We start from the raw sequence: 25372 nt of genomic DNA, 5'->3' as shown, positions 1-25372 counted from the left end.
ATTTTTTAAAGTTTTTAAAAATTTTTTATTTATTTATTTGATAGAGAGTACAAGCAGGGGGAGCGACAGGGAGAGGTAGAAGCAGGCTCCTGCTGAGCAGAGAGCCCAATGCAGGGTTTGATCCCAGGACCCTGGGACCATAACCAGAGTCGAAGGCAGACGATCAACTGACTGAGCCACCTAGGCACCCCAGGCTAGCTATTTTTTAGAATGAACCCTAATTTGCTTTGTCTGATGCTTTCTCATATTAGCATCATGTTATGTATCTTTGGCCAGGAATATAACAGAAGTGATGCTGTGATCTTCTAACTGTGTTTTATCAGGTGGCATATAATTTCTATTCATCCCATTGTGATGATATTCATATTGACCATTTGATTAACGTGGAGTCTGACAGACTTCTTTCCACTGTAAATTTACTCATTTTTTCCATTTGTAATTAGTAAGTATTTTGGGGGAGGTGACTTTGAAAATATGTAAATATCTTATTTCTCATGAAACATTCAATTTATTCATTTATTTAAATATATCAATATAGGCTCATGATTTCCTATTTTATTCAATGGATTGTGACATGTTAATCATCATTATTTTGATGCTCAAATTTTCCCAGATTTGGCCAGTGGTAGTCTATTCAAGCTGGTTTCTGTGTGTTGTTGAAATGTCCCCATTAATTCTTTGAGCACTTTTTTGCTTTCTGGCACAACAAGATGATCCAGGCTAAACTTGTGTTTTTCCTGCCCTAGTGGTGGAATCAGTTATTTCTCCAAGGATTCTTGGTTCCCTTTAGCGGAGAATAATATTTAGAAGACACTATCTGGGCCCTTTATATACTCATTATTATTAATGGGGTGCCCCTGCTACTAGGCCTTCTCAGTGGATAAAACCAGGGAAAACACATACACACACACAGAGTGCATGCATGCACACATATATAAATATACACACATATACATTTACATCTATATTTATTTCTGTATTTATATGTATTTCCAGTCACTGATATTGCTAATTCTAATCCAACATTACAGAGTTCATTCTACTTTTCTCTGTTTTTCTTTTTCTTTTTCTTTGGTGGGGGGGAAGGGCAGAGAAGGAGAGGGAAAGAGAGAGAGAGAGAGACAAAATCCGAAGTAGGCCCCATGCCCAGAGAGGAGCCCAAGGTGGGGCTCAATCTCATAACCCTGAGATCATGACCTGAGCTGAAATCAAGAGTCAGACGCTTAACTGAGCCACCCAGGTACCTGACTTTTCTGTTTTCATATTTGTAACTCCCTTTTCTGACAGTGAGAAACTGGACTCCCATTATCCTTAATATATTTTCTTACTTGATCAATTCTTCTGAATGTAAGCAAACTCCCACTCAGTGCTGCCCCCTCCCCTGCAGAGAAACTCTTCTTACCCTACCCATGATCCAATACTCTGCAACAGGCTGATGCTTTCCCCCAACCCTCCAATGTCCTCCTCTTCTTACCTGTGCTCTGACACCCTTTGTTCCAGGAAGGGAAGGGAGGGGGAAAAGGGCCCATGATTTCTTTAACATTCTCTTTTCACCCATTCTTTTACTCTTACAAACAATACTGCAATTAATAATCATGTCTATAAAAGGTTAATATATGTTTAAAGTAAATTCCTAGAAGTGGATTTGCTGGGTCAGAGTATGGGCATTTGTAATGTTGTTGACTGTGCCACATTACTTTTCACAGAGTTTGAACTCATGATGATGCCTGAAATAACTCTTAAGAATGGTAATGCATAGGAAGACCTAAAGTTACAGGATAACATTTGAGAAAAATTAAGACAACTTATTTGTCTCTTCTCTGAAAATAAATTTATTGTTATATAAATCAAGTTTCCTACTAGTTCAGTTTCTTGGTAAAGAAAATGAAACAAAATTTAGCCATCACAAGCAAATTTAGGAATACAAAACAATAACCAAACAGAATGGGTAAAAAGTAACTTTAAGAACCCTTGGAAACATGAATTAGCACCATAAGCTGAATGGGAGTTAGTACAGAAGCTCTGCAATTTACAAGGCAAAAATGAAAGCGGGAGCATACAAAACAGCCAGGAAATATTTTTTCTATCAAACTTGTTCGTCAGATACTTGTCAGAAAACCATTTTCCGGGTCATTAGCTTACATCGTACAGCCCAGCAATGGTATCTGGCACTTGTTAGAGAGTGTCCCCTGCCATTCCCTTGGGCATGTCAGAAATTGGGAGTTTGCAGCTATGAGGTCTGCCCAGGACTTTCCAGGGTTTTGCACTGGATGCACGTTTGTGCTGCACCCCAAGAACCCCTGCAGTCCCAAGCAAACCTGGACATTAGCCACCCTAGCACCAGGCTACACAGTGAGAGAACCTGCGCTGTCCAACACAGCACCACGAGCCAGACGGGGCTATTTACATTTAAGTACAATTAAAATTAAGTTCCAGTAGCAGTAGCTACGTTACAACCGCTCAACTGCCACAAGTGGCTAATGGCTACCGTATTAGAAAATGCAGATCTAGAATTCTTCCATTATCGCACAAGGACTATTGGAAAACGCCGACATTGACAGTTTCAAGTTAAAAGAAAAAAAGCTCGGAAGCCACTAGGCTCCACTACCCAAAAATAATCAACAGATGTTATTACTCTTTCCAAATAGGTTGAGGGGGTAAATTATGCTAAGAAACCACTAAGTAAAAAGCTGCAAAGGCACCTGCCAGCAGGCTTTCTCAAGGAACTCACTCGTAATTCCCACGGCGGAGGCCGTCCGGCTTTCTGCGGTGTGAAGTAACTCCTCAGACTTCTAGAACGCAGGGAACTCCCAAAGCAGTGGGCGACCGAGGGCCCAGATCCCCGAGATTCAATTGTTCGACGTGGTGGACGCCTGTAGTCGCAGGGTGGGCGAACCTCGGCTCGGTGGTCCACAGCCTGACGCAGCCCTCGCTCTCGCATCCCTTCAGTCAGGTGCTTGTCGCCGGCTGGGAGCGCGAACCCGTCTGTGTGTGCGCGCTTTCGCGCGCGCGCCGGCCGGAGGGCCGCGAGAGGCTCTCGGCAGCCAATGGGGCGGGGCGCCGCGCGCCAGGCGGGGCCATGACGCGCGCGCCTCGTGACCCTGCTCGCGGCCTGCGCCCGAGGAAGCCGGAAGCGGCGGCGGTCAGCATCACCGGCTGGGGTTGGAGAGGCGGCAGTGAGTGCCTTGGGGTTTCTGAACCCCGCAATGGGTCCGGACGCGACAGTCGCGTTGCGGAGGTCGTTGCTTCTGCCGCGGCTGCTACTGGTGCCGCTGCTATGGTCGTGGCTGGCTCTGGGCGCACTCGCCTCGGTCAGCAGCCCTCACAGAGTCCTCTACGACCTCCTGTCGGAGCAGCAGTTGCTGGAAGTGGAGGACTTGTCCCTGACCCTGCTGCGGGGCGGAAGGCTGGGGCCGCTGTCCCTACCCCCTGACCTGCCGGATCTGGATCCCGAGTGTCGGGAGCTGTTACTGGACTTCGCCAACAGCAGCGCAGAGCTGACCGGGTGTCTAGTGCGCAGCGCCCGGCCGGTGCGCCTCTGTCAGACCTGCTACCCCCTCTTCCAACAGGTCGCCAACAAGATGGACAACATCAGTCGAGCCGTGGGGGTGGGTAGAGGAGCAAACCCGGGTCCTCCGGCGTGGAGGGTTGGGAAAGGAGGATGTAATGATGGTGTACTCTAGGGGCCTCAGTTTCCCTGTTTTGTAAGAAAAGGGGGTTGGACTGGGACTGTGCAGTTTGGGGCATCAGAAGAGTGAGTAGCATTATAGGTCTTGGAGTTCGGAGTTTTGCCTCCATGGCTGCTGTTGGGCATCTTCTTGATACATGTTTGCAAATAGGTATGGCTGTTTTTCTTGGGGGTCCTGCGCCCTTAACCCTACTTTTCCTTTCCCTCCTTTATTCTCCTCACCCCACTGCGACAGCTTCTTCCCATCTCTACTTGGTGTTTCCAGGAAGGACCCTTTTCTGAAACTCCAAGGAGAGTGAGGAAACTATAATGTGGTAGTGATTAGGAGGCTTGAGCTTTGTAGCAGATAGTATCAGATCCACCACTTTATAGCAGCTCGGTCTTGGATTAATTATTTTATAGCCTTAGTTTACTCCTCTGCAAAATGGAGACAAACAGCTGCCTGATGTGACTGTTACAAAGATTAAAAGAGATAACATGTGAGAGTTTATCTTAGTGATTAAGAGAGTCTGCAGCCGGTCAGCCAGGTGTCCAGTTCCTATTAGCCGGCATATTCTGGGCAAGATACTTACATTCTCTATGCCTGTTTTCTTATCGATAAGATGAAAGGAGCTCTTCGAAAACTAGCACATAGTAGGAGTTCTCAGTAAATGGGAGCTAAAATTTTAGGAGGTAGTTTATCTGCTCTCCATTTTTGGTACTCTTAACACTTTTCTGGTCACGTGGTAGGTCCTGTGAGGGGTTTAATAAAAAGGAAAGGGAGGAAGGGAGGGAGGGAAAAAAGGTGAGAATACATATTCCTGCTAATAAGAAACTTACAGGCTCTAGAGTAGTAAGGGTAAGAGTGTTAGGGCTGGTAGGAGTCTTGAGGTGTGGGCTGGATATACCTTGTAAAGGAAAAACATGTTGGGATTGTGGTGAGTGAGGGTAAGTTCCTCTTGTATTGAGAGACAAGTAGTCTCACGAAAATGTGATTGAAATTATTTCATAAGTCATAGTTGATCTGACAAAATATGAACTATAGAGTTGCGTCCTGTTTTAAGTCAACCTGATATTAACAAATCTATTTTTTTACATAAATAGGTAATTTATTTGCATTAAATAAATAATGTGGTCAATCTTTCTGTAAAGAGCTCGTTTACAAGTTTGGAAAAAACAGTTAAAACCAATGAATCACTGAAGTAGCAATTAGTAAAAATTCATTGTGCACAAACCAAAAAAGACATTTTGCAAACTGGGAGCACTCAAACCAAAACATGGAATGAGGCTCAGAGATGCATTGTTATAAAGCAGTGTGCATGTATGCAAGAGTGACTGCATTAATTCTTCACAGAGTTGGTTACATATAGGAATTTTTTAAAATTTTTCATAGGAATTTTTGTAAAGAGAATTGGTTAGTAATTACCTCATATCAATTTTGGGTAACAAAAGTCTGGTTGATGATTTTCAAAGAGCTAAGAAGTGGCCCAGGTCAAGTTAGCCTCACTTGTCTTGCAAAATAAGCTAAATTAAGCTTTTGTTTGTATGACTAAACTGGTTTTGTCTGATCAGGGAATGTTCCAAGTCTGGTCTCCATTTGTATTTGATTTTAACATAGTTTAAATAAATTNAGACAGCCAGCGAGAGAGGAACACAAGCAGGGGGAGTGGGAGAGGAAGAAGCAGGCTCATAGCAGAGGAGCCTGATGTGGGGCTCGATCCCACAACGCCGGGATCACGCCCTGAGCTGAAGGCAGACGCTTAACCGCTGTGCCACCCAGGCGCCCCAATCTCAGGCATACTTCTATTAGTATAGCAAGGCAGATGTATATCCCTATCTATTTTCCTATGATTTAAAAATAAAGTACCCCAAGACTTGTCCCTGTCACTATAGCAAGGTATGATATGACATCATATTCTATTTTGAGCAATTAGGTGAGTTGTTTTGTGGTCAAGATGATTGAGTCATGATGCAAAGTTTGGATCTTTTGAGGGAGCAGATGCTTTCCTTATTTGTGTAGATACTGTGGAATTAAGAAGAGGCTAAAAAATTACCGCAAACTCTAGTGGTACAGTATTATGACCGTCACCCAATCTGTGTTTGAATTTCCACATAAATTCCTCATTGCCCAAGAGAGGCTTGGTGGGAGGTGGGGGGTGAGCAGAAACTTCCTTCCTCTCATTTGTGCCTGTCAGATTCTACCAGTGATCTGGGCACCAGGCTCACCTCACCCTTGTGAAAGGAAGAGAATAAAGAGTTTAAAAAAAAAAAAAGGCAGAAAAACCCTTTACTCAATCTGAATTTCCTTTCGAATTCATCCTAGACCTTGACCTCTTTGCCTGCCTTTCCTCAGTAGAGGTGGATGTGCTTTGCTAGCTCAAAAGCATGATTTCTACGGTTCTGAGGTACTTCATGGATTTAATAGGCTTTCTTGGATTGGTTTGGGAATTGAATCATCATGTGTCATAATGGACTTATGGAAAAAAAGTGTTCTGAGTTTCTTAGAAGTGAACTTGGAGGAATCAGTTGTTCTTTGTGTGTATGGGGGGGTGTTATTTCTAGGGAGTAATGTATTTGACTCACATAGACTCAATCTTTCCTTTAAATCAGTTTAATCAGCAAGCACATGTTATTCTTTTTTTTTTTTTAATGATTTTTTATTATATTATGTTAGTCACCATACAGTACATTCCCGGATTCCAATGTAAAGTTCGATGCTTCATTAGTTGCGTATAACACCCAGTGCACCATGCAATACGTGTCCTCCTTACTACCCATCACCGGTCTATCCCAATCCCCCACCCCCCTCCCCTCTGAGGCCCTCAGTTTGTTTCTCAGAGTCCATAGTCTCTCATGTTTCATTCCCCCTTCTGATTACCCCCCCCTTTCTTTATCCCTTTCTTCCCCTACCGATTATCCTAGTTCTTATGTTCCATAGATGAGAGAAATCATATGATAATTGTCTTTCTCTGCTTGACTTATTTCACTTAGCATTATCTCCTCCAGTGCCGTCCGTTTTGCAGCAAAGCACATGTTATTCTTAAACATTGGGCTGGTAAAACGATACAGAAGGAAAAGGAGGATAAGGCCCAAGCTTCAAACTATCAGCGTAGTTGAGGAAACAAACCTATTTTGAGAAAAAGAAAAAAGGAAAAAATCATCAATGTGAATGTTATATTTTGTACAGTGGCGACTTACAGCAAAAGGGTTAAGGGAGATGCGAGTTAAAGGAGGGAACAGAGCAAGGTGGGGTCAATCAGAGAAAACCTATAAGCTGAATTTTGAATAAGATATCCTTTGTCATCTCTTCAGGGTGAATCCATGTCCATGGATTGATTGAGAGAGGAGGGAAGTATAACAAGGAGAAAAACAATCAAAGGTAGAAATTTGCAAGTGATTTCTCTGGTACAGCAAGCTAATTCATTTAATCTAACAGAATTGTCTGATAAGAATTCTATTTTCTTGCCACTGAGATAAGGACCACATATAGTTTTATTAACTGAAGGTAAAGAATACAGTGATTTGTGAAACTTGAATGGTATAACTGATTGCCTCTTCCTTGGAGTCATACTTTATCCTTTTAGTATAAACCTATAGTGGTGTCATTGAGCTGTTCAGCATCCTCAGAGAAGTTGCTAGGGCCCCCAAAACTCTGAATTGCTTAGCTCTATTTCATTCTACTTGGTTTGTTTAAAATTTGTATAGATAGGTATAGATACACAAAGATGTATATATATGTTTATGAAGGTGCTCGTGATTAGGCGTATGTACCTGGAGCTGTTCAACATACTTTAAGTATAGACTGATAAATAAAGTCTTAGGGATATAGGGAGAAACTCCAAATATAGAATAACATTATAATCTGTCTTTTATTAGTGATCAGAAAATAATGCTTCTTATGCATTCATTCAAGAAAATTATTGAGTACGTAGTATGTACAGGCTAGTAGTAGTTATTAGGGATATAGCTGTGAATAAGCAGAGCTTTCTGTCTGGTAGGAAAAACAGATATTAAGCATATAATAATACAAGTATTATTTAATTCATGTGTGATAAGTGTTGCAAAGTAAAAAACCCCAGATGCTACCAAAGCATATAACAAGGGAGCTGATCTTGACTAGGGCTAGTGGTAGGTAGAGTAGTCAGTGGTTAAAGCTGATAATGTAAAATCTGAGAGGGTATGGGGCAGGGGTGAGAGGGTATACATGTAAAAAGTAGCAGGTGTGAAGACTCTGAGTCTGGTGTGTTTGAGCACTAGAAAGAACTCAAAGTACTATGATCCAGGAGGAGACTACCGATCTGAGCCTGAGGAAGTTGGCAGGTACCCGGTAGTGTGGGCCTTATTGGGTATGTTAACGGTGTTAGACTTTCATGTTGAAAAAGGGAGATGTTATTGAGAGGTTTAATTCTGTAGAATGACATGATCAGATTTGCACTTTCAACAACCATTCTGGTTACATGAGAGAAAGTGGAAGGAACAGGGGATGGGGAGGGTAGGGGAAGAGTAGGTGTGGGAGATGGATTAAGAGACTCTTGCAGTGATGGGAGAAATGGTGGCTAGGCTACATGGAGACCATTGTGATGGGGGGAAATGGATAGATTTCAGAGATATGTAGAAAGTAGAGTTGACAAGATTTGGTAGTTAACCTCTGGGGAGGTTCTTGAAGTCCCAGTGTTTATGGCATTCCCTTATACTTTCTGTACCCTCAAAATTTCAGGATTCTCAGAGTGCGTGGTAAGTAAGCAGTAAGAGTTAAATAACTGAGAGAATGAAGAGTCAGGATGACTTAATTCCTTGCTTGGGGCAAAAGGGAAAAGAAATCGATAAGGATCAAATAATTTAGGAACTTGGATTTACTTTTTTGCGACGTGTGAGTTTCATTATTAAAATGATCTGTGAAAAGCATATTCTCTGTGGGTATAAACTATTTGGGTACAAATTGGTGTGTCCCATTTTCTTGTGATTTATAGGATTTTGAACCAAAAATTTCCCAGAAGATGAAACTTAAACATTTTGTAATCATTTGCTCACCAGATTAAAGAAGTTATGTAAATAATATATGTTCGTTGTAGAAAAATTTAGACAGTATAAAAAAGGCAAAAAAGAAAAAGAAAATCACCATATTTCCATTATTCAGAGATAACTAGTGCTACATTTTGATGAAAGCTTTCCAGAATTTTTTCCTATGTATAAAAAATAAGAAATATGATGCATGCAACTTGGGCCTGAGTGGTTGAGATTGTTCAGTAGAAGCAAGTATTTATTTAAGAAGCAAAGATTTTCTTCTCTTGCCAATGAATCTGGTATCAGTAAATATTTAGCTGCTTTTGTTTTATTATGGTTGTTATTAATGACGTCATTATTTGATTATATCAAACAAAATGTTTAAAAATGCTTTCAATAAATATTTTAGTTATTTTTATAAGTTTTTTTTTCTTTTTGCCTAAAGCTGTTGTTTGGGAAGTCTAAAAATACTCAGATTGTATTTTTCTATCTTTTTGTTGCTGTTGTTACAGAATACGTCAGAGAGTCATAGTTGTGCCAGAAGTCTCTTAATGGCAGATAGAATGCAGATAGTTGTGATTCTGTCTGAGTTTTTTAATTCCACGTGGCAGAAGGCAAATTGTGCAAGTAAGTAATTCTTTCATTTTAATGTTGCAGTTATGGTTCAATAGTATAGATGTCAGATTTTATTTTAGTGAATTTTGAGATCTTTGAAGCCAGATAATACTTTTTATTACTAAGTTTAAATGAACTATGATTAGCATCATGGTTTATTAGTAGGAATTACTTGGGCAACTATTGAAAGGCAGAAAAGTGTAGCAGTTAACAGGATGAACTTTGGAGTCAGACAGATCTGGCCTTGATTCTAAGCTCTGTCACTTCCTAACCCTGACTCACTAGCAGTCAGACCTTGGGCTGGTATCTTCGCGTCTTGGACCTTCAGTTTCCTCATCTGATTTGGGGATGAATTGGGGATAATAATGGAACCTACCTTATAAGATTGCATTTAGGATCAAATGAAAAAAACTGTGTAAAGAACTTAGCTGAGTGGCTGGCACATAATGTTGAAGAAATGTTAATTGTTTGATATAATAATAATTATGATGTTTCTAATCTGTCAAATGATGGTGATGGGAGGTGGTAACATCTGTTCTACCAGTTTTGCAAGTTTATATGTATTTGTATAACACAATGAGGTCTGTTTTCAGGCACTCTTTGGAAAAATTAAAACCATTATTTCAATTTGTGTTTTGAATACCAACTGTATACTAGGCAGTTCTTATTTTCCATGCCTTGTAATTTAGTGAGGGAGAAAGTTATGTTTATAGGATAATCTTAAGGCCGACAAATAAATGCTTTAATAAAGTCATAGAATCCTTGGGGGAAGTAGAAAACTGGGGAGAATTTGAAATGACTTCCTGGAGGAGGTATCTTTTGATCCTATACCTTTATGGCTAAGCCTGATTTCCGTAAGTAGAGATGAGAGGAAGGACACTGCAAGAGCTAGGCATCATGGACAGAGGAACGGAGGTGTAAAAGGGTCTGGAAGCACAGTGGGAAGTAAAGTTGGAAAAGGAAAGTAGGATCTTGACTGATACAGTAGTTTATCATAAGCATTTTATTAAGAAATGGTTATAATGGTATTTTGGACATTTACAATACACATGGAATATTAAAGGCAGTAAGAAGTACTACAGGTTAAAAAAATATTTTTTGACATTTAACCTAGCACTTTCCAAGGTTTTTTTTTTATGTATTTCATTAAAAAATTATTGAAGTATAGTTGACCTACAATGTTATATTAGTTTCACGGGTGCAACTTAGTGATTAGACAATACTGTGCATTACTCATTGCTCACCACAGTAACTGTAGTCACCATCTGTAGCTTTTTTTTTTTTTTTTTAACTGCAAGGACCCTTTTTATTTTTTCTTTTTATGGAATCCCATTGGAAGAGGAAGAGAGAGACCAGTGAGGAAGTTATTACAAAATAATTTAGGCAAGAAGCAAAGAAAACATAAAGTAGGGCATGGGCAGAAGAAATCCACAGGATTAAAAAATCTGTGTACCTGTAAGTCATTAAGGACTTGTCTTTTTGTTTAGTTCATATGGGAAAAACGAAATGGCAAAAAGAGCCCTGCTAAGTTTCTTTTCTTTTTCTTATATCCTGGTGTATTGAATATTGACTTTTTAAATTTTGTCTCTATTAATTCAGATTTTCTGGTAATTTGAACAGAGGCTTGGCTGGCAGTTACTTTTTTTTTTTTTTTTTAAGAGCAAAAGCTTTACTTTTTTGGTGTAAAAGTTTCTAATATAAATATGATCGAACAGTTTGCTTAACCTATATAAGAGAGCTATTTTTAAGAGTTCTTAAACCCTTAAATCCATTGATAAAGAAAAAATATGTCAATTATAAATAATTTAAAATTAATCAGAATAAATGGGATATATATTGGGGTTCACTTCTTTTGACTGTTGTGACTAAATTTTTATACTTGAGCGGTAAAGCATCTTTTCTTTAAAAGATATTTTGTGACAAAGACTTCACTAATTCAAAGTAGCTTTCTTTTCCAGTTAAAGAAAGAAAGAAAGAAAACATTTTATTGCATATTTACTTACTATGGTTGTTATAAAACTCTTTAGAATAAATTCTTAGGATAACTTTGTTTTTCTGTGAGCCGACCTATCTTGAAAATATTCCTTGATTGAACTTTTTTTGAAGAACAAATGAAATGCTTACTTCCTGATTAAAATTAATTTGGTCAAGGGGCGCCTGGGTGGCACAGCGGTTAAGCATCTGCCTTCAGCTCAGGGCGTGATCCCAGCGTTATGGGATCGAGTCCCACATCAGGCTCCTCCGCTATGAGCCTGCTTCTTCCTCTCCCACTCCCCCTGCTTGTGTTCCCTCTCTCGCTGGCTGTCTCTATCTCTGTCAAATAAATAAATAAAATCTTTAAAAAAAAATTAATTTGGTCAAGACAAGTGGTCAGGTGAAAGGAGCAAGGTGCATTTATGCTATATACATGCTTGATATTATGGAAGGCCTAATCTTTTACTAAAAGTATGATGTAAACTACTCTTTTTCTAAATAGCAATTAATACTACATAAAATTAAAACTTGATAATGTGGAAAAATTTTTAATTGAGTTGCACATTTTCTAGGAAAATGTAAACGCTCAGCAGTGATCTGGCATCAGGTTCTCATGAAATTGCATCTCTAGCAACCAGATGTATTAAACACTAATTTCATGGGATTGTCACTCCTTTTTTTAAAGACTTATTTATTTATTTGAGGTGGGGAGGGGCAAAGGGAGAGGGAGAGAGAATCTTAATTCTCTCCATGCTGAGTACAGAGCTGGACGCGGGTCTTGATCTCAGGACCCTGAGATTACAACCTGAGCAGAAACCAAGAGTTGGATGCTTAATGGACTGAGCTACCCAGGCGCCCTCACTCTTTTATTTTCTTAATGAATGGTAATAAAGGTTTCCATTTACTTGTGGACTTAAAAGAAAATCTATTTCCTACCTATTCATTTCTTGTTTTTTAAATCATTGACCTTTAGAAATATGTAGAAGAATACAAGGGATGTTTACTCTTTTAATAAATGGAAGACAACAGTCATATGTTATAATTTTAAAGAAATTGTGCCTGGTCAGAAGTTTGCTTGGCTGTTGTAATTTTGTACTGTAGGAAACTAATAAATACTACTCCAAAATATGACTGTAGGAGACCAGACTATGCCACCCCAAACATTTGAGCTGATTATTTTGATAAACAGCAGACACAGGAGAAGCTCTGAAGATAGAGTAGAAGTAACCATTTTATAAGGGAAATTTGTATTTATAAAGGAAATCTCCGTTTGTAAGAGTATTTCCTTCTCTGTACCAAGAAACTAATGACTCTAAATCACAAATGAATCTTAAAAATGGAAAAGGCAGGGACATCTACATAACAAACCTTACATTTGTTTACCATGCTTCTCATGGTCACTTCATGGCCAGCCTCCCTCATACTCTTCTTTCTTTGTTTTTAGCTGAAGGTGGCATTTATTTTTAATTTTTATTTTTTTAATATTTTATTTATTTGACAGAGAGAGAGACAGCCAGTGAGAGAGGGAACACAAGCAGGGGGAGTGGGAGAGGAAGAAGCAGGCTCCCAGTGGAGGAGCCTGACGTGGGGCTCGATCCCAGAATGCCAGGATCACACCCTGAGCCCAGGGCAGACGCTTAATGACTGAGCCACCCAGGTGCCCCTGAAGGTGGCATTTAAGCCTGAATTCTAAGCCATCTCTTTGAGTTACTCATTTTTCCTGTGTGTCCCCCATGTATATATAAGAGATACAAGTTAACAAACTTCTGTTTCTTTCTCCTGTTACCTGTCTTTTGTTATAGGAGCCCCAGCTGAGAACTTAGAAAAACAGAGGGAAAATTATTTTTCCTCTACAGTATATGTATTGTGAAAATCACAATACAAATTTTCAAAAACATTTTCTGGGTTATTTGCCTTTTTATTTAAATACAGAGAAAAACAGTTCTCAGAATTTGTGTGAAATTATTAAACTCAAGCCACTAACCCGTTTGTCTCCATTACCTTTTTGTGATGATCTAGTTACTAAATTCGCAAATACACCTGATGGGTGAGGCCAGAAATAAGGATCTTTAATGGTGAATAATATGGAATCCATTTATTCTAGCACCTAAAAGGTAAAATGTGAAGGGAAAAAATGACTAAGTATGAAAAAAAAAACTGATACCTTTAAAAAATTGTTTTTAATGGTGAGTTAAACCAACATGTGATCCATTTTGTAAGAATGCATTTTTTGATATAAAATGACTATTTTTTCATCCTCTCTACTAGCAGATGCAGAACTCTAATTATATTGGTAAAAATCTTTTTAAGTGAATTTAAGAGGCCATTTTTTAAAAAGAATATTACTTAAAATATAAAAATACAAAAAAATTTTTAAAAGATTATTGTTCGTCTCCCCCTCTGATTTCCTCCCCTTAACTCTTCCCTTCCTTCTCCTAATGAGAGACTGTGGACTCCGGGAAGCAAACAGGATTTTAGAAGGGAGGGGGTGGGGAGATGGGTTAGTCCCGTGATGGATATTAAGGAGGGCATGTATCACATGGAGCACTGGGTGTTATACGCAAACAATGAATCATGGAACACTACATGAAAATCTAATGATGTTCTGTATGGTGACTAACATAACATAATAAAAAAATAAAATAAAAAGATTATTAAAGGGGCACCTGGGTGGTTTAGTTGGTTGAGTGCCTGACTCTTGGTTTGGCTCAGGTCATGATCTCAGGGTCGTAAGATTGAGACCAGTCAGTGTTGGTGTCCACACTCAGTGTGGAGTCTACTTGTCCCTCTCTGTTCCCCTCTGCCCCACCCCTTTCTCTCTCTTTCTCTAAAATAAATAAATAAAATCTTAAAAAAGATTATTAGAACTAAAAATATAAAAGCTGAAATATTGTTTAAAAGAATATTATTAAAATTAATGCACTGCCAAAAACCACCTTTCCTTTCTACTTGATCTACCTGTGGGGTTGACACCTTGTCTCTGCAGTTATTAGTTGACGAAAGGAGGGCTAGAAACCCAGTAAAAAAAGAGGGTCATCCATGTACCACTCCCATCTCTTTTATCTTTAGAATTCCTATGTCTTTGAATGATACTAGTCTTGGTAGGAAAGAAGGTTCTGGAAATTGATGGAGACTTAAATGTTAACAGCTTAGCTCTTCCAATTCACATTACAAATAACATGGAAACTAGTTCTTGTGGAGACTGCTAAGTAGTAAAGGAAATATATCAGTATTTCTCCTGTACAGAATTTTAAAGCTGTTTTCAAAAGTGTATTGTTGACATAGGGATAGCCTTATTATTGACATGCTTCTTAGTTATCCTGTGCATCTGACTGTTGAATAATTAGCAGGCTCACGAGCTTTGATGAGACCATGGATTGTTTATGGTAAAGTGTTTTGGTTCTCTTTTTTCTTTTTTGAACTTTATTGAAATATAATTGACATATAAGTTTAAGGTATACAGTATACGGATTTGATCTATATTGCAAAGTGATTACCACCATGGTGTGAGGTGTAATGTGTCACATAATTACCATTTCTTTTTTGTGGTGAGAATGTTCAAGATTTACTCACTTAGCAACTTTCAAATATATAAGTGTATAAGACAGTATTGCTAACTATTAATCACCATGCTGTACATCAGATTCCTAAAACTTACTCATCTTAAGACTGGAGGTTTGTAATCTTTGACCAACATCTCCCCATTTCCTCCAGCTCCTGGCAATCACCATTCTTCTCTTTGTACGAATTCAGCTCATAGTTGACTGTATAGGCTGGGTTTTATTCCTGGACTCTCGATTCTGTTCCATTGGTCTCCTTTCCTCTGATTAAGAGTCAATCTTACCTAGTTGATGAAACTCCCAGGGAAGGGATTTATGATAATTGAGTTTCTTTTGGAAGATCTGTCTTTAGGTAGATAAGGGCAATTCACAGAAAGCTCTGTGTTTGCTGTTCTTTAAGTGACTTTAGCTCAAAATAATCCTTAAGGCAAAGAGGCATATTTTAGAAAGGCATATTCTATCACCCTTCACTTACTGTGTCTTAGTTCTTTAAGAGTCAATATTAAGGGATGCCTGAGTGTCTCAGTCAGTTAAGCATCTGCCTTTAGCTCAGGTCATGATCCTGGCTTCCTGGGATCAGATCCAGCCCTGCATCAGACTCTCCCCCCTCCCCTTGGCAGGAAGTCTGCTTCTCCCTCTGCCCCACCCCCTGCTCATGATCTCTCTTTCCCTCTCTCACTTACTCTGTCTCTCAAATAAAATAATCTTTTTTTAAAAAAGTCAATACTAAAACTTCATGGTTAACCAAAAGTTCAGTTAAGCAGAACCCCTCTTTCTCATTTTATCTACGTGGTAATTTACCAAGCATTAGACACACTTTATTTGTATCTTATAATTTAAAAAGTCTTTGTTTTCATATTCATTAAACTTAATTATGTTCTTCAGGTACAAAGTTCTCACAGTTTATATTTTCTGAAGCTTGCCCTGTTTTTCAGAAATTGGTGATTGTCTCTGTTGTTTTCTATGAAGCTAGTTTTGTAAAACAGCAGAGATCTTTATACAAACTCCTAATAGGTACCAAATACTTTATCTAAAGATGCTAATAATTTCCGCCATGATAATTTAGGTCTATGTATCTTAACTTGAATCCTCCACACCTTTAAGAATGCCTCTTGAGCTGATGCTTGAGCCCTCATTGAGAAAGAACCTATGCTAATCTGTCCTTGATGAGGCTGCATTGATTATCTGAGATGTGGAAAATTCATAATAACCACTTCACTTAGTGCTTATAGGAAGCTTTATTATTAATATTCCTTAACTTACTAATTTCTAAAATATATAGCTCCTTACTGCTTATAACATTATACTCCCAATTCCTGCAAAACCATAAAAGAGGAATTTTACTGGAGTTCCTTTATTTTAAATCAGAAAGTTAGGACCCTTTAATAATGAAGACATTTTAAATCCTTTTGTATAAGTGAACTCCTTTGTGCTTTATAATACCACTGACTAATGCTCATTGAAAAAATTTTAATGGTAATGCATTAATGGGGTACTTAACAAGATGACCAGTCTATATTAGCTTTAAGTTTAATTTTTAAATTATTTTAAATGAAAAGGAATGTCATCAGTAAGATAGAAAAGATTAAGTTCTTTTGTTCAGTGGAAGCTTCCTTCATAAATTATTTTTTTGTTTATTTTTATTTTCCATAATTATCCTGTAAATTACTTTTTTATAAAGAAATTATTTCAATTACATACTGTGTAGAGAAGAAATTGCCACTGCTCTCTCACATTCATATGCTTTTTCCTGCTGTTGTAGGCAGTACAGGGGCACACACACACACACACACACACACATTTATCCCTAACTGTGTGTCAGTTGCCGTGACATGGCTCATTAACATAGAGGTGCAGTTGCTATGGATGAAATTGTATTCCCACTACTCCCTGCAAAGTGTCAACTGCAAAAATAGAAAACCTGTTTAATCTTTTAGGCCAATATACTAATATTCTGGATATTTGTAGTTGTGTTTGTTTTTATATATTATATACTGCCTCATGCGTTAAAGGATTCAAGGCTACTATGTGGTGACATTAAACCAGGATTAAGAGGGGTTTATGTTATCTTTTTTAAAAAAAAGAATTTAGTTTGTGAACTTTTTGAAAGCTGACAGATGGAGTAACATTTTCAAATAGTAAAGAAAAAGTGGTATAATGAAGAGACTACTTAATTAAAAGTCTGAAAGTATATTTTGTATTTCAGTGCCTTACTAACTTGATGTATTATCTTCAGTATATTACTTTATTTCTCTGAATGGGACTTACAGTCTTGAGAAGATAAAGATGTGGAGACTGCAGAGTATAGGAGTTCACAGAGGGGAAGATTCTAGGAATAGGTTCATCAGCAGGGCGCCATGCATACCAGGTACACATCAAGCCCTGCACTAGAGCATAAGGGGGAGGACAGGGCTGAATTCCAGCTTCTGGAGGCAGGAGTGCCTTTTTTTGATTAATGTACCCAGAGAGGATGTCTTTTTCTGATTTGCACCAAGGAGTTTTAATGCGTTAGTTGATGCCCTCATGCTCACCAGGTTTAAGGTTCATGTCAGTTGCCAATACTGATCAGTTGGTAATGACTGCCTGAATCCCTCCGTGGTGTAAAATATCTATAGGTAGTGGAAGGAGCAGCGGTGGCATGTATTTGTTGATTCCTAGGATTGAACTTGAGTGGTTTAGAATGTAGATGTGAGGGGCACCTGGCTGGCTCAGCCAGAAGAGCACGCAGCTCTTGATCTCTGGGTGGTGAGTTTGAGCCCCACATTGGATGTAGGGATTACTTAAAAATAAAATCTTAAAAAAAAAAAAGAATATAGATGTGAATATTTTATTTATTTCACAGTGTTTGAAAATGTAGGCTCAGGAATCAGACTGAATTTCCTGGTTTTCACTTACCAGTTTTGTGGCCATAGGCAACTTCCTTAATTGCTCTGAGCCTCTGTTCCTTATTTAGAGAATGGGGGTATTGATCGTGCCTGCCTCTTAATATTATGAGAGAGCATATGCATATCTCAGTGTGTCATAGCCTAGTGTCTCCTGTAGGGGAGGGGAAAAAACCTCTTTCCTCTACCCACTTTAGGTTCTCTGGCTGGAACTCTGTAAATTAGACTGGCCAAAAACAGATAAAGAGGAGAAAAACAGACAGAAGCTTATTAACATGTGCGATGTGCATGGATTCATTAGAGTACCCAGTGATGGGAGTGACATATGGGAATAATCCAGAGATGGTTAGAATTTGGACTTATACATCATCTTAGGCTAATCAAAAGAAAAGGGGTTTGGGACTTCTGGATGGAAGAGGTAAGTTATGGAAAGGTAACCAGGAAAAGTATGATAAACCAGAGTTGTTTAGTCAGGTTGGTTTTGTAGATTTAAGTTAGAGCCTTTCCATTGGTTAGAGTTGTTGGAGTCCTCCTCTTCCTTTCACCTGGAGGGGAGACATCTTTACAAATGGAAATTTCCTTTATAAATGTAAATTTTACTTACAAAACAAAATGCGTTCCCTGTTTTTAGAGCTTTTTTCCTGCTTCTGCTGGTTCGCAGTGGCTAATATACCAGGGGCACCTGGGTGGCTCAGTTGGTTAAGCAGCCAACTCTTGATTTTGGCTCAGGTCATGATCTCAGGGTTGTGAGATTGGCCCTGAGTCCAGCGTGGAGTCTACGTGAGACTCTCCCTCTCTCTCTGCCCCTCTCCCTCTCCCTCTGCCCACTCCCTGCCCCCATGCTCTCTCTCAAATAAATAAATAAATCTTTAAAAAAAATAATAGTCTATATGCCAAAGAGGCATATTTTGAGGGGGCTGTATTCTAGTACCTTTCACTACCTATTCGGTCTATCTCTAATCCATTCAGTTCTTTCTGTTTGCATTGCCACCTTTCTCCTGGATAATTGCAATAGCTTCTTATCCTGTCTTGCCACTCCCAGTTGAGAGAGATCATATTAGACTGCCCTGAGTGGGTATAATATACAGCCACCAGTTGAAATGAAGGACAAGAGTAGGGTGGAATAGGTACTAGAGAATAGAAAATACTTGGAATGTTCCTTGTGGAATAATTGGTAGGGTGTCTACAAGGATTGTTTTGTGGCCCTGAGATTAGCATTGGAATTGAGTCCCTTAATTATAACCCTAGAATTTTCTATAATAGTGTGTTACAAACAGAATTGGGAGTAGGGAAAGTAATCGGAGGTTGTCCAGGATTAGAGATGTTTGTGAAGAGTGAGATGGAAATGGCTGACCACAAGTTTCGGGATATGAAGCCAGGCACTTGTACCTACATCCTAGATACATAGAAAGCAAGAGGAATGAACTTGAGCTAATGTTAAGCAAGACTATCAAGCTGCAGAGGAATATAATTTATTTTAGATTTTAAAAAACATGTAAAATAATTCTTTTTATTTCTAGACATTATTTAAAGCCCCTTTATCAATATTTTAGGCAAAATTCTTACCAGCTTGTTTCTCTGGTCCCACAACTCAATGGATTTGAAAGAGCAAATTGAGAAATGTGACCCCATTAGATGCAGTAGAAGTGAAGATGGAAGAGACACAGAACTGCTTAATTTGACACAAAAGATCAAAAAGCATATGAATTTAGGTTAAATTAATGTAGGATAAACAGTTTGATGCCTAAACAACACCAAGAGTACCCTTATTAACTCAGCATTTGATAGCTGATGTTCATGATTAAGATGTTGTAGCATATCAAAAATCAATTTAAATTTTATTTGGTGTATTGTTTTCATAAAGAGAGGAGAGTACATGATTATTTTAAGGTTTTTGTGAAAATGGTTGTGTAAAAAAATATCTTTTAGAAACTAAAAGGGGTAAACTTCATGCATTTGGAAAATTCTCTTATGTGGAACACATAATGCTTGTTTGAATAAAGAATTACTATAGTTTGAAACAGAAGGTGATTGCTTGAGAGATAAATGACAGTTTATAATTGTTGCTGGAGATATATTAACATACGTTTCTGTTTTTTTGACAGATTGTTTAACGAACAAAAGTGAAGAATTATCAAATAGCACACAATACTTCCTCAGTCTATTTAATCAAACCTTGACCTGCTTTGAGCATAACCTCCAGGTATTTTTTATATGATACTTGAAATTAAAATGCTGCCTCAAGGACACCTGGGTGGCTCAGTCGGTTAAGCGCCTGCCTTCGCCTCAGGTCATGATCTCAGGGTCTCAGGTCATGATCTCAGGGTCGGATCGAGTCCCGCATCCAGCTCCGAGCTCAGCTGGGTGTCTGCTTCTCCCTCTGCCTCAGCCTCTCCCCCTGCTTGTGTTCTGTCTCTCTCTCTCTCAAATGAATAAATAAAATCTTTAAAAATAATAATAAATAAAATGCTGCCTTATACAAATGCATAATAGATAATTCAACAAATCTTTTTTAGCATTGTTGATATTTATCTATACACACAATGTAGAAGAGTAAGTGGACCTGGATTTCTGCTAAGTTCTTAATATTACTAGCCTTTAGGAAAATCATCAAAACTTTAGTTTTCTTATTTGTAAGGTAGGAACAGTAAAATCTATCCTACCTACCTTCAGGTATTTCGTAGTGAGGGTATGAAGAGATATTGAGTATGAACACAGTAACTTGGGCATATGATTGTTTAATTAAAACACAATGTTCTATCTGACAGTAATTTATCTTGACTTTGTTTATGCAATAAGGTATTAGGTAATGCAGTATATGTTTCTGTCTACAGGCAGCTTATTTTTGCCTCAAAATTTGCTTAACTATATTTTACCTACTTTAAAAGGCACTGTTTAGTAAGGTAACTGAATTATAATATAAAAGGTAGCCTTTAAGAAACCTACCCTTGGGGTGCCTGGCTGGGTTGGTACAGCATGTGACTCTTGATCTTGGGGATGTGAATTCAAGCCCCACATTGGGTGTAGAGATTACTTAAAAAATAAAATCTTAAAAAAGAAAAAAGAAACCTACTCTTTTCGTTTTTTGTTTTCTCCACCTCTGACCCTTGAATGTCGGTATTGGAACTTTCCTGGTGGTGGTGAGGGGTGACCTTGGAACTCTGATAAAATTCTAGATTTGAAACTTGCTCAACAAGTAAGTAATCCCCACAAATAGATGTAAACATGTTTAGTAAAGATGTATATGATTTCTTCTTTAATCAATGTGGTAACACAGAATTATGAATTTATCTGAGAGTAAGAACTATTAGATAAGCAGTTCCCAAGATATGTTCTGCAAGGTGTTAATACATGGCCCATAAGAAAAGGTTAAGGGTTCTAAAAAGGTTGGGAAATGCTTTACTACAGGACTTTAGAACTTTAGTGGACTAATGTATGTTGTAAAACTCCAAATGGTAATTTTTGTGTATCAGTCTATTTGACTGGTTACTCTTTGGTGTAAGTGCTCTGATGAATGTTTTAGGGAAATGAATATTTTTCCTGGGATGTTAGTTGCAAATATTTTTTTTTTGGTTTGCTGTTTATTTTTTTTATTGTGCTTTTCTTTTTGTTATGAGGAAAATTTTAATTTTTATATTACCAGATTTATCAAAAAAATTTTAATAGCTTGCAGACTTGGTGTCACATTAGAAGGTTTTTCCCCACTTCGCAATTATTTTTAAAATTTCTCCTGTGATTTTTTTTTTAAAGACTTTATTTATTTGAGAGAGAGATGGTGACACAGAGCATGAGCGGGGAGGAGAGGGAGAAGCAGGCTCCCCGCTGAGCAGGGAGCCCAATGTGGGACTCATCCCAGGACCCTGAGATCATGACCTGAGCTGAAGGCAGATGCTTAACCGACAGAGCCACTCAGGCGCCCTCTCCTGTGATTTCTTTTAGTAATTTTATGGTTTTATTTTCTGCATTTAAACATCTTTTCTCTATCTGAAATTTATTTTGGTGTAAGATGTGAGGCATAGCTCCAGCCCTTTCTTCCTGATGAAATGAATTGTAGTAGAACCAAGTAAAAAAAAAAATTCAATCATTTTAAGATTTTATTACAATTGCATTACATTTTAGATTTATCATTTGGAAATAATTGACATGTTTATGATACTGAGCTTTCCTATCTAGGAATATGGTATATTCTCTTTTTATTGCGGTTAAATAGAATGTAAAATTTACCATGTTAGCATTTTAAGTGTACTAATCAGTGGCCTTAAGTATATTCAAATTGTTATGCAACTACCACCACCATCCATCCCCGGGTTTTCAAACTCAAGCTCTGTATCCGTTAAGCAATGATTCCCCATGTTCTCCTCCTCTAGCCCCCAGCAACCACCATTATCCTCTATTTTTTAAATGTCCTCTAGCATAGTCTTATTGATTTATTTAAATTTTGTAGAGGTTTTATACATTTGCGACGTTTATTCCAAGGTATTGTATCACTTTTGGTGCCATTGTGAATGACATCTTTTCTCCCCCCACTACAGATTTTCACTGGTTACTTTCTTTTAAAAGATTTTATCTTGGAATAATTTTAGACTTACAGAAAAGTTGCGTAGGTAATGCAGAGAATTCCTGTATATTGCTGACCCAGTTTCCCCAGGTGTTAGCCTCTGTTACCATGGTATATTTGTCAAAACTAAGAAATCAACATTGGTACAGAGCTGTTAACTAAATGTCAGACTTATTCTGATTTTACCACTTTTTCCAGTAATGTCCTTTTTCTGTTTAAGGATCCATTCTAGGATAACAAGTAACTGGTCGCTCCTTAAAATTTCTATCATATATGTGGTTACATTCCCTTTCTTATTCCAAATGCTATTTTTTTGTGAGTTTTTTCTTCTCTTGAGTTTACTTTAGGCTTGTTAAAGGTACGTTCGTTTTTACTGAACTTTACAAAAACTTGTGTTTGGTTTTATTTATTAGTTCCTGGGTTTTTTTCTTAATGTGTTTGTTTATTCTTTTGCATTTATTAATTCCTCCTATAATCTTTCAGTTAATTTTGTCTTTTTTTCTAGTTCTTTGACTCGAATTTGAATTAATTTACTTCCAGCTTTTCTTGTTCAACAATAAAATAATTTTCAGATTGTGAAGTTTATAACTTTGGCCTTTCCAATAATAGATTCTGATATAAAGGGGTTATATTGTGTTTATTTCTAAATTTTAATTTTGTCCTTTGACTTAAGAGTTCTTTGGAAGATTATTTTTTAATAGGAGTGACATGATTTCTTTTGTTTATTTGCATTAGTACAGCACAAGTTTTATTGAAATTGTGACCAGTAAATGTAGCCTGTTTACATTTTGGAATTTATTGAGAAATCTTTGTGATGTAATAATTATTGAAAGTGTGTATTTTAATTTTTTTTAAAGATTTATTTATTTTAGAGACCACAAGCAGGAGGGGCAGAGAAAGAGGGGAGAATCTCAAGCCGACTCTGCACTGGGGGCGGAGCCTGACACGGGGCTTGATCCTAGTACCTTGAGATCATGACCTGAGCTGAGACCAAGAGTTGGACACTTAACCAACTGAGCTACCCAGGCACCCCTGAAGGTTTCATTATGAACACATGATTGGTTAACTGGTGATTAACTCAGTCTCCAGCTCCTCTTCCCTCCTTGGAGGTCAGAAGTGGGGCTGAAAGTTCCAACCCCCTAATCATGCTTTGGTCTTTCTGGTGACCAGCCTTCATCCTGAAGCTGTATACGGACCCCCAGCCACCAGCCATCTCATTAGCATGTAGAGGCATTCTTTTTACTCCGGATATTCCAAAGGTTTTAGGAGCTATGTGCCGGGAACCAGGGGCAAAGACCAAATATCTATTTCCCATTATACCGCACTTAGCCTCCTGCGGTCTGTGACAATTTTTGTCTTTCCCTGTTTTTCATGACTGATAATTTTGAAGAATACTAGTCAAATATTTTATAGAATGGTCCTTAGTTTGGGTTTGTCTAACGTTTCTCTCTCATGGTTACACTGGGACTGTGGGTTTTGGGGAAGAACACTAGAGAAGCGAAGTACCTTTCTCATCACATCCTGCGGGAGATACACGTTATCAGCATGGTTTATTCCTGATGGTGTTGTCAGGATCACCGGCACAGGGTAGTGCTTCCCAGGTCTCTTTAATGGAAAGTTACCATTTTCTTCCTCTTTCCAAATTCTATTCTTTGGAACCAAGTTACTAAGTAACAGGAATGGGGGTGGGAAAATTAAGCTTAAGTCCTGGAGGAGTGAGCATTTACTTAAATTATTTAGAAATCTTTCTGTAAGGAAGATTTGCCACTTCTTCCACATTTATTTATTTATATCAGTATGGGCTCATGGACATTTATTTCATACCTTGGGCTTAATTTTTATTTTTATTTTTTTTATTTTTTATTTTTTTTTAAATTTTATTTTATTATATTGTGTTAATCACCATACAGTACATCCCCAGATTCCGATGTAAAGTTTGATGCTTCATTAGTTGCGTATAACACCCAGTGCACCATGCAATACGTGCCCTCCTTACTACCCATCACCAGTCTATCCCGTTCCCCCTCACCCCTCCCCTCTGAAGTCCTCAGTTTGCCTCTCACAGTCCATAGTCTCTCATGTTTCATTCCCCCCTCTGATTACCCCCCTTTTCTTTATCCCTTTCTTCCCCTACCGATCATCCTAGTTCTTATGTTCCATAGATGAGAGAAATCATATGATAATTGTCTTTCTCTGCTTGACTTATTTCACTTAGCATTATCTCCTCCAGTGCCGTCCATGTTGCAGCAAATGTTGAGAATTCGTTCTTTCTGATAGCTGAGTAATATTCCATTGTATATATGGACCACAGCTTCTTAATCCAGTCATCTGTTGAAGGGCATCTCGGCTCCTTCCATGATTTGGCTATTGTGGACAATGCAGCTATGAACATTGGGGTGCATATGGCCCTTCTCTTTACTACGTCTGTATCTTTGGGGTAAACACCCAGTAGTGCAATGGCTGGGTCATAGGGTAGTTCAATTTTTAACTTTTTAAGGGACCTCCACACTGTTTTCCAGAGTGGCTGTACCAACTTGCATTCCCACCAACAATGTAGGAGGGATCCCCTTTCTCCACATCCTCTCCAACAATTGTTGTTTCTTGCCTTGTCTATCTTTGCCATTCTAACTGGCGTAAGGTGGTATCTCAGTGTGGTTTTGATTTGAATTTCCCTGATGGCTAATGATTTTGAACATTTTTTCATGTGTCTGTTAGCCATTTGTATGTCTTCATTGGAAAAGTGTCTGTTCATATCTTCTGCCCATTTTATGATTTGTTTATTTGTTTCTCGTGTATTGAGTTTGAGAAGTTCTTTGTAGATCTTGGATACCAGTCCTTTATCTGTGGTGTCCTTTGCAAATATATTCTCCCATTCCGTGGGCTGTCTCTTAGTTTTTTTGACTGTTTCCTTGGCTGTGCAGAAGCTCTTTATCCTGATAAAGTCCCATAAGTTCATTTTATCTTTTATTTCTCTTGCCTTTGGAGATGTGTCGTGAAAAAGGTTGCTCTGGCCGATGTCATAGAAGTTGTTGCCTATGTTCTCCTCTAGAATTTTGATGGATTCCTGTCTCACATTGAGGTCTTTCATCCATTTGGAGTTTATTTTTGTGTA

At 38.2% G+C, this 25372-nt stretch overlaps 1 protein-coding gene across 1 annotated transcript in view; it reads left to right on the top strand.

Annotated features, from left to right (window-relative positions):
* Nucleotides 1-3098: 3098 nt before the first annotated feature.
* OSTM1 (osteoclastogenesis associated transmembrane protein 1) overlaps nucleotides 3099-25372 on the top strand; it is a 40359-nt gene continuing 18085 nt past the window's right edge. The window contains exons 1-3 of the mRNA XM_002917337.4: nucleotides 3099-3608; nucleotides 9184-9298; nucleotides 19808-19905. Coding sequence (XP_002917383.1) covers nucleotides 3207-3608; nucleotides 9184-9298; nucleotides 19808-19905 — 615 coding nt within the window. The 5' untranslated portion in view covers nucleotides 3099-3206. The remainder of the gene's footprint in view (nucleotides 3609-9183; nucleotides 9299-19807; nucleotides 19906-25372) is intronic.

This window comes from Ailuropoda melanoleuca, chromosome 10 (genome assembly GCF_002007445.2).
Source record: "Ailuropoda melanoleuca isolate Jingjing chromosome 10, ASM200744v2, whole genome shotgun sequence".
Taxonomy (NCBI): domain Eukaryota; kingdom Metazoa; phylum Chordata; class Mammalia; order Carnivora; family Ursidae; genus Ailuropoda; species Ailuropoda melanoleuca.
The sequence above is the reverse complement of the archived record's forward strand: the minus strand, read 5'-3'. Positions and strand labels throughout refer to the sequence as shown.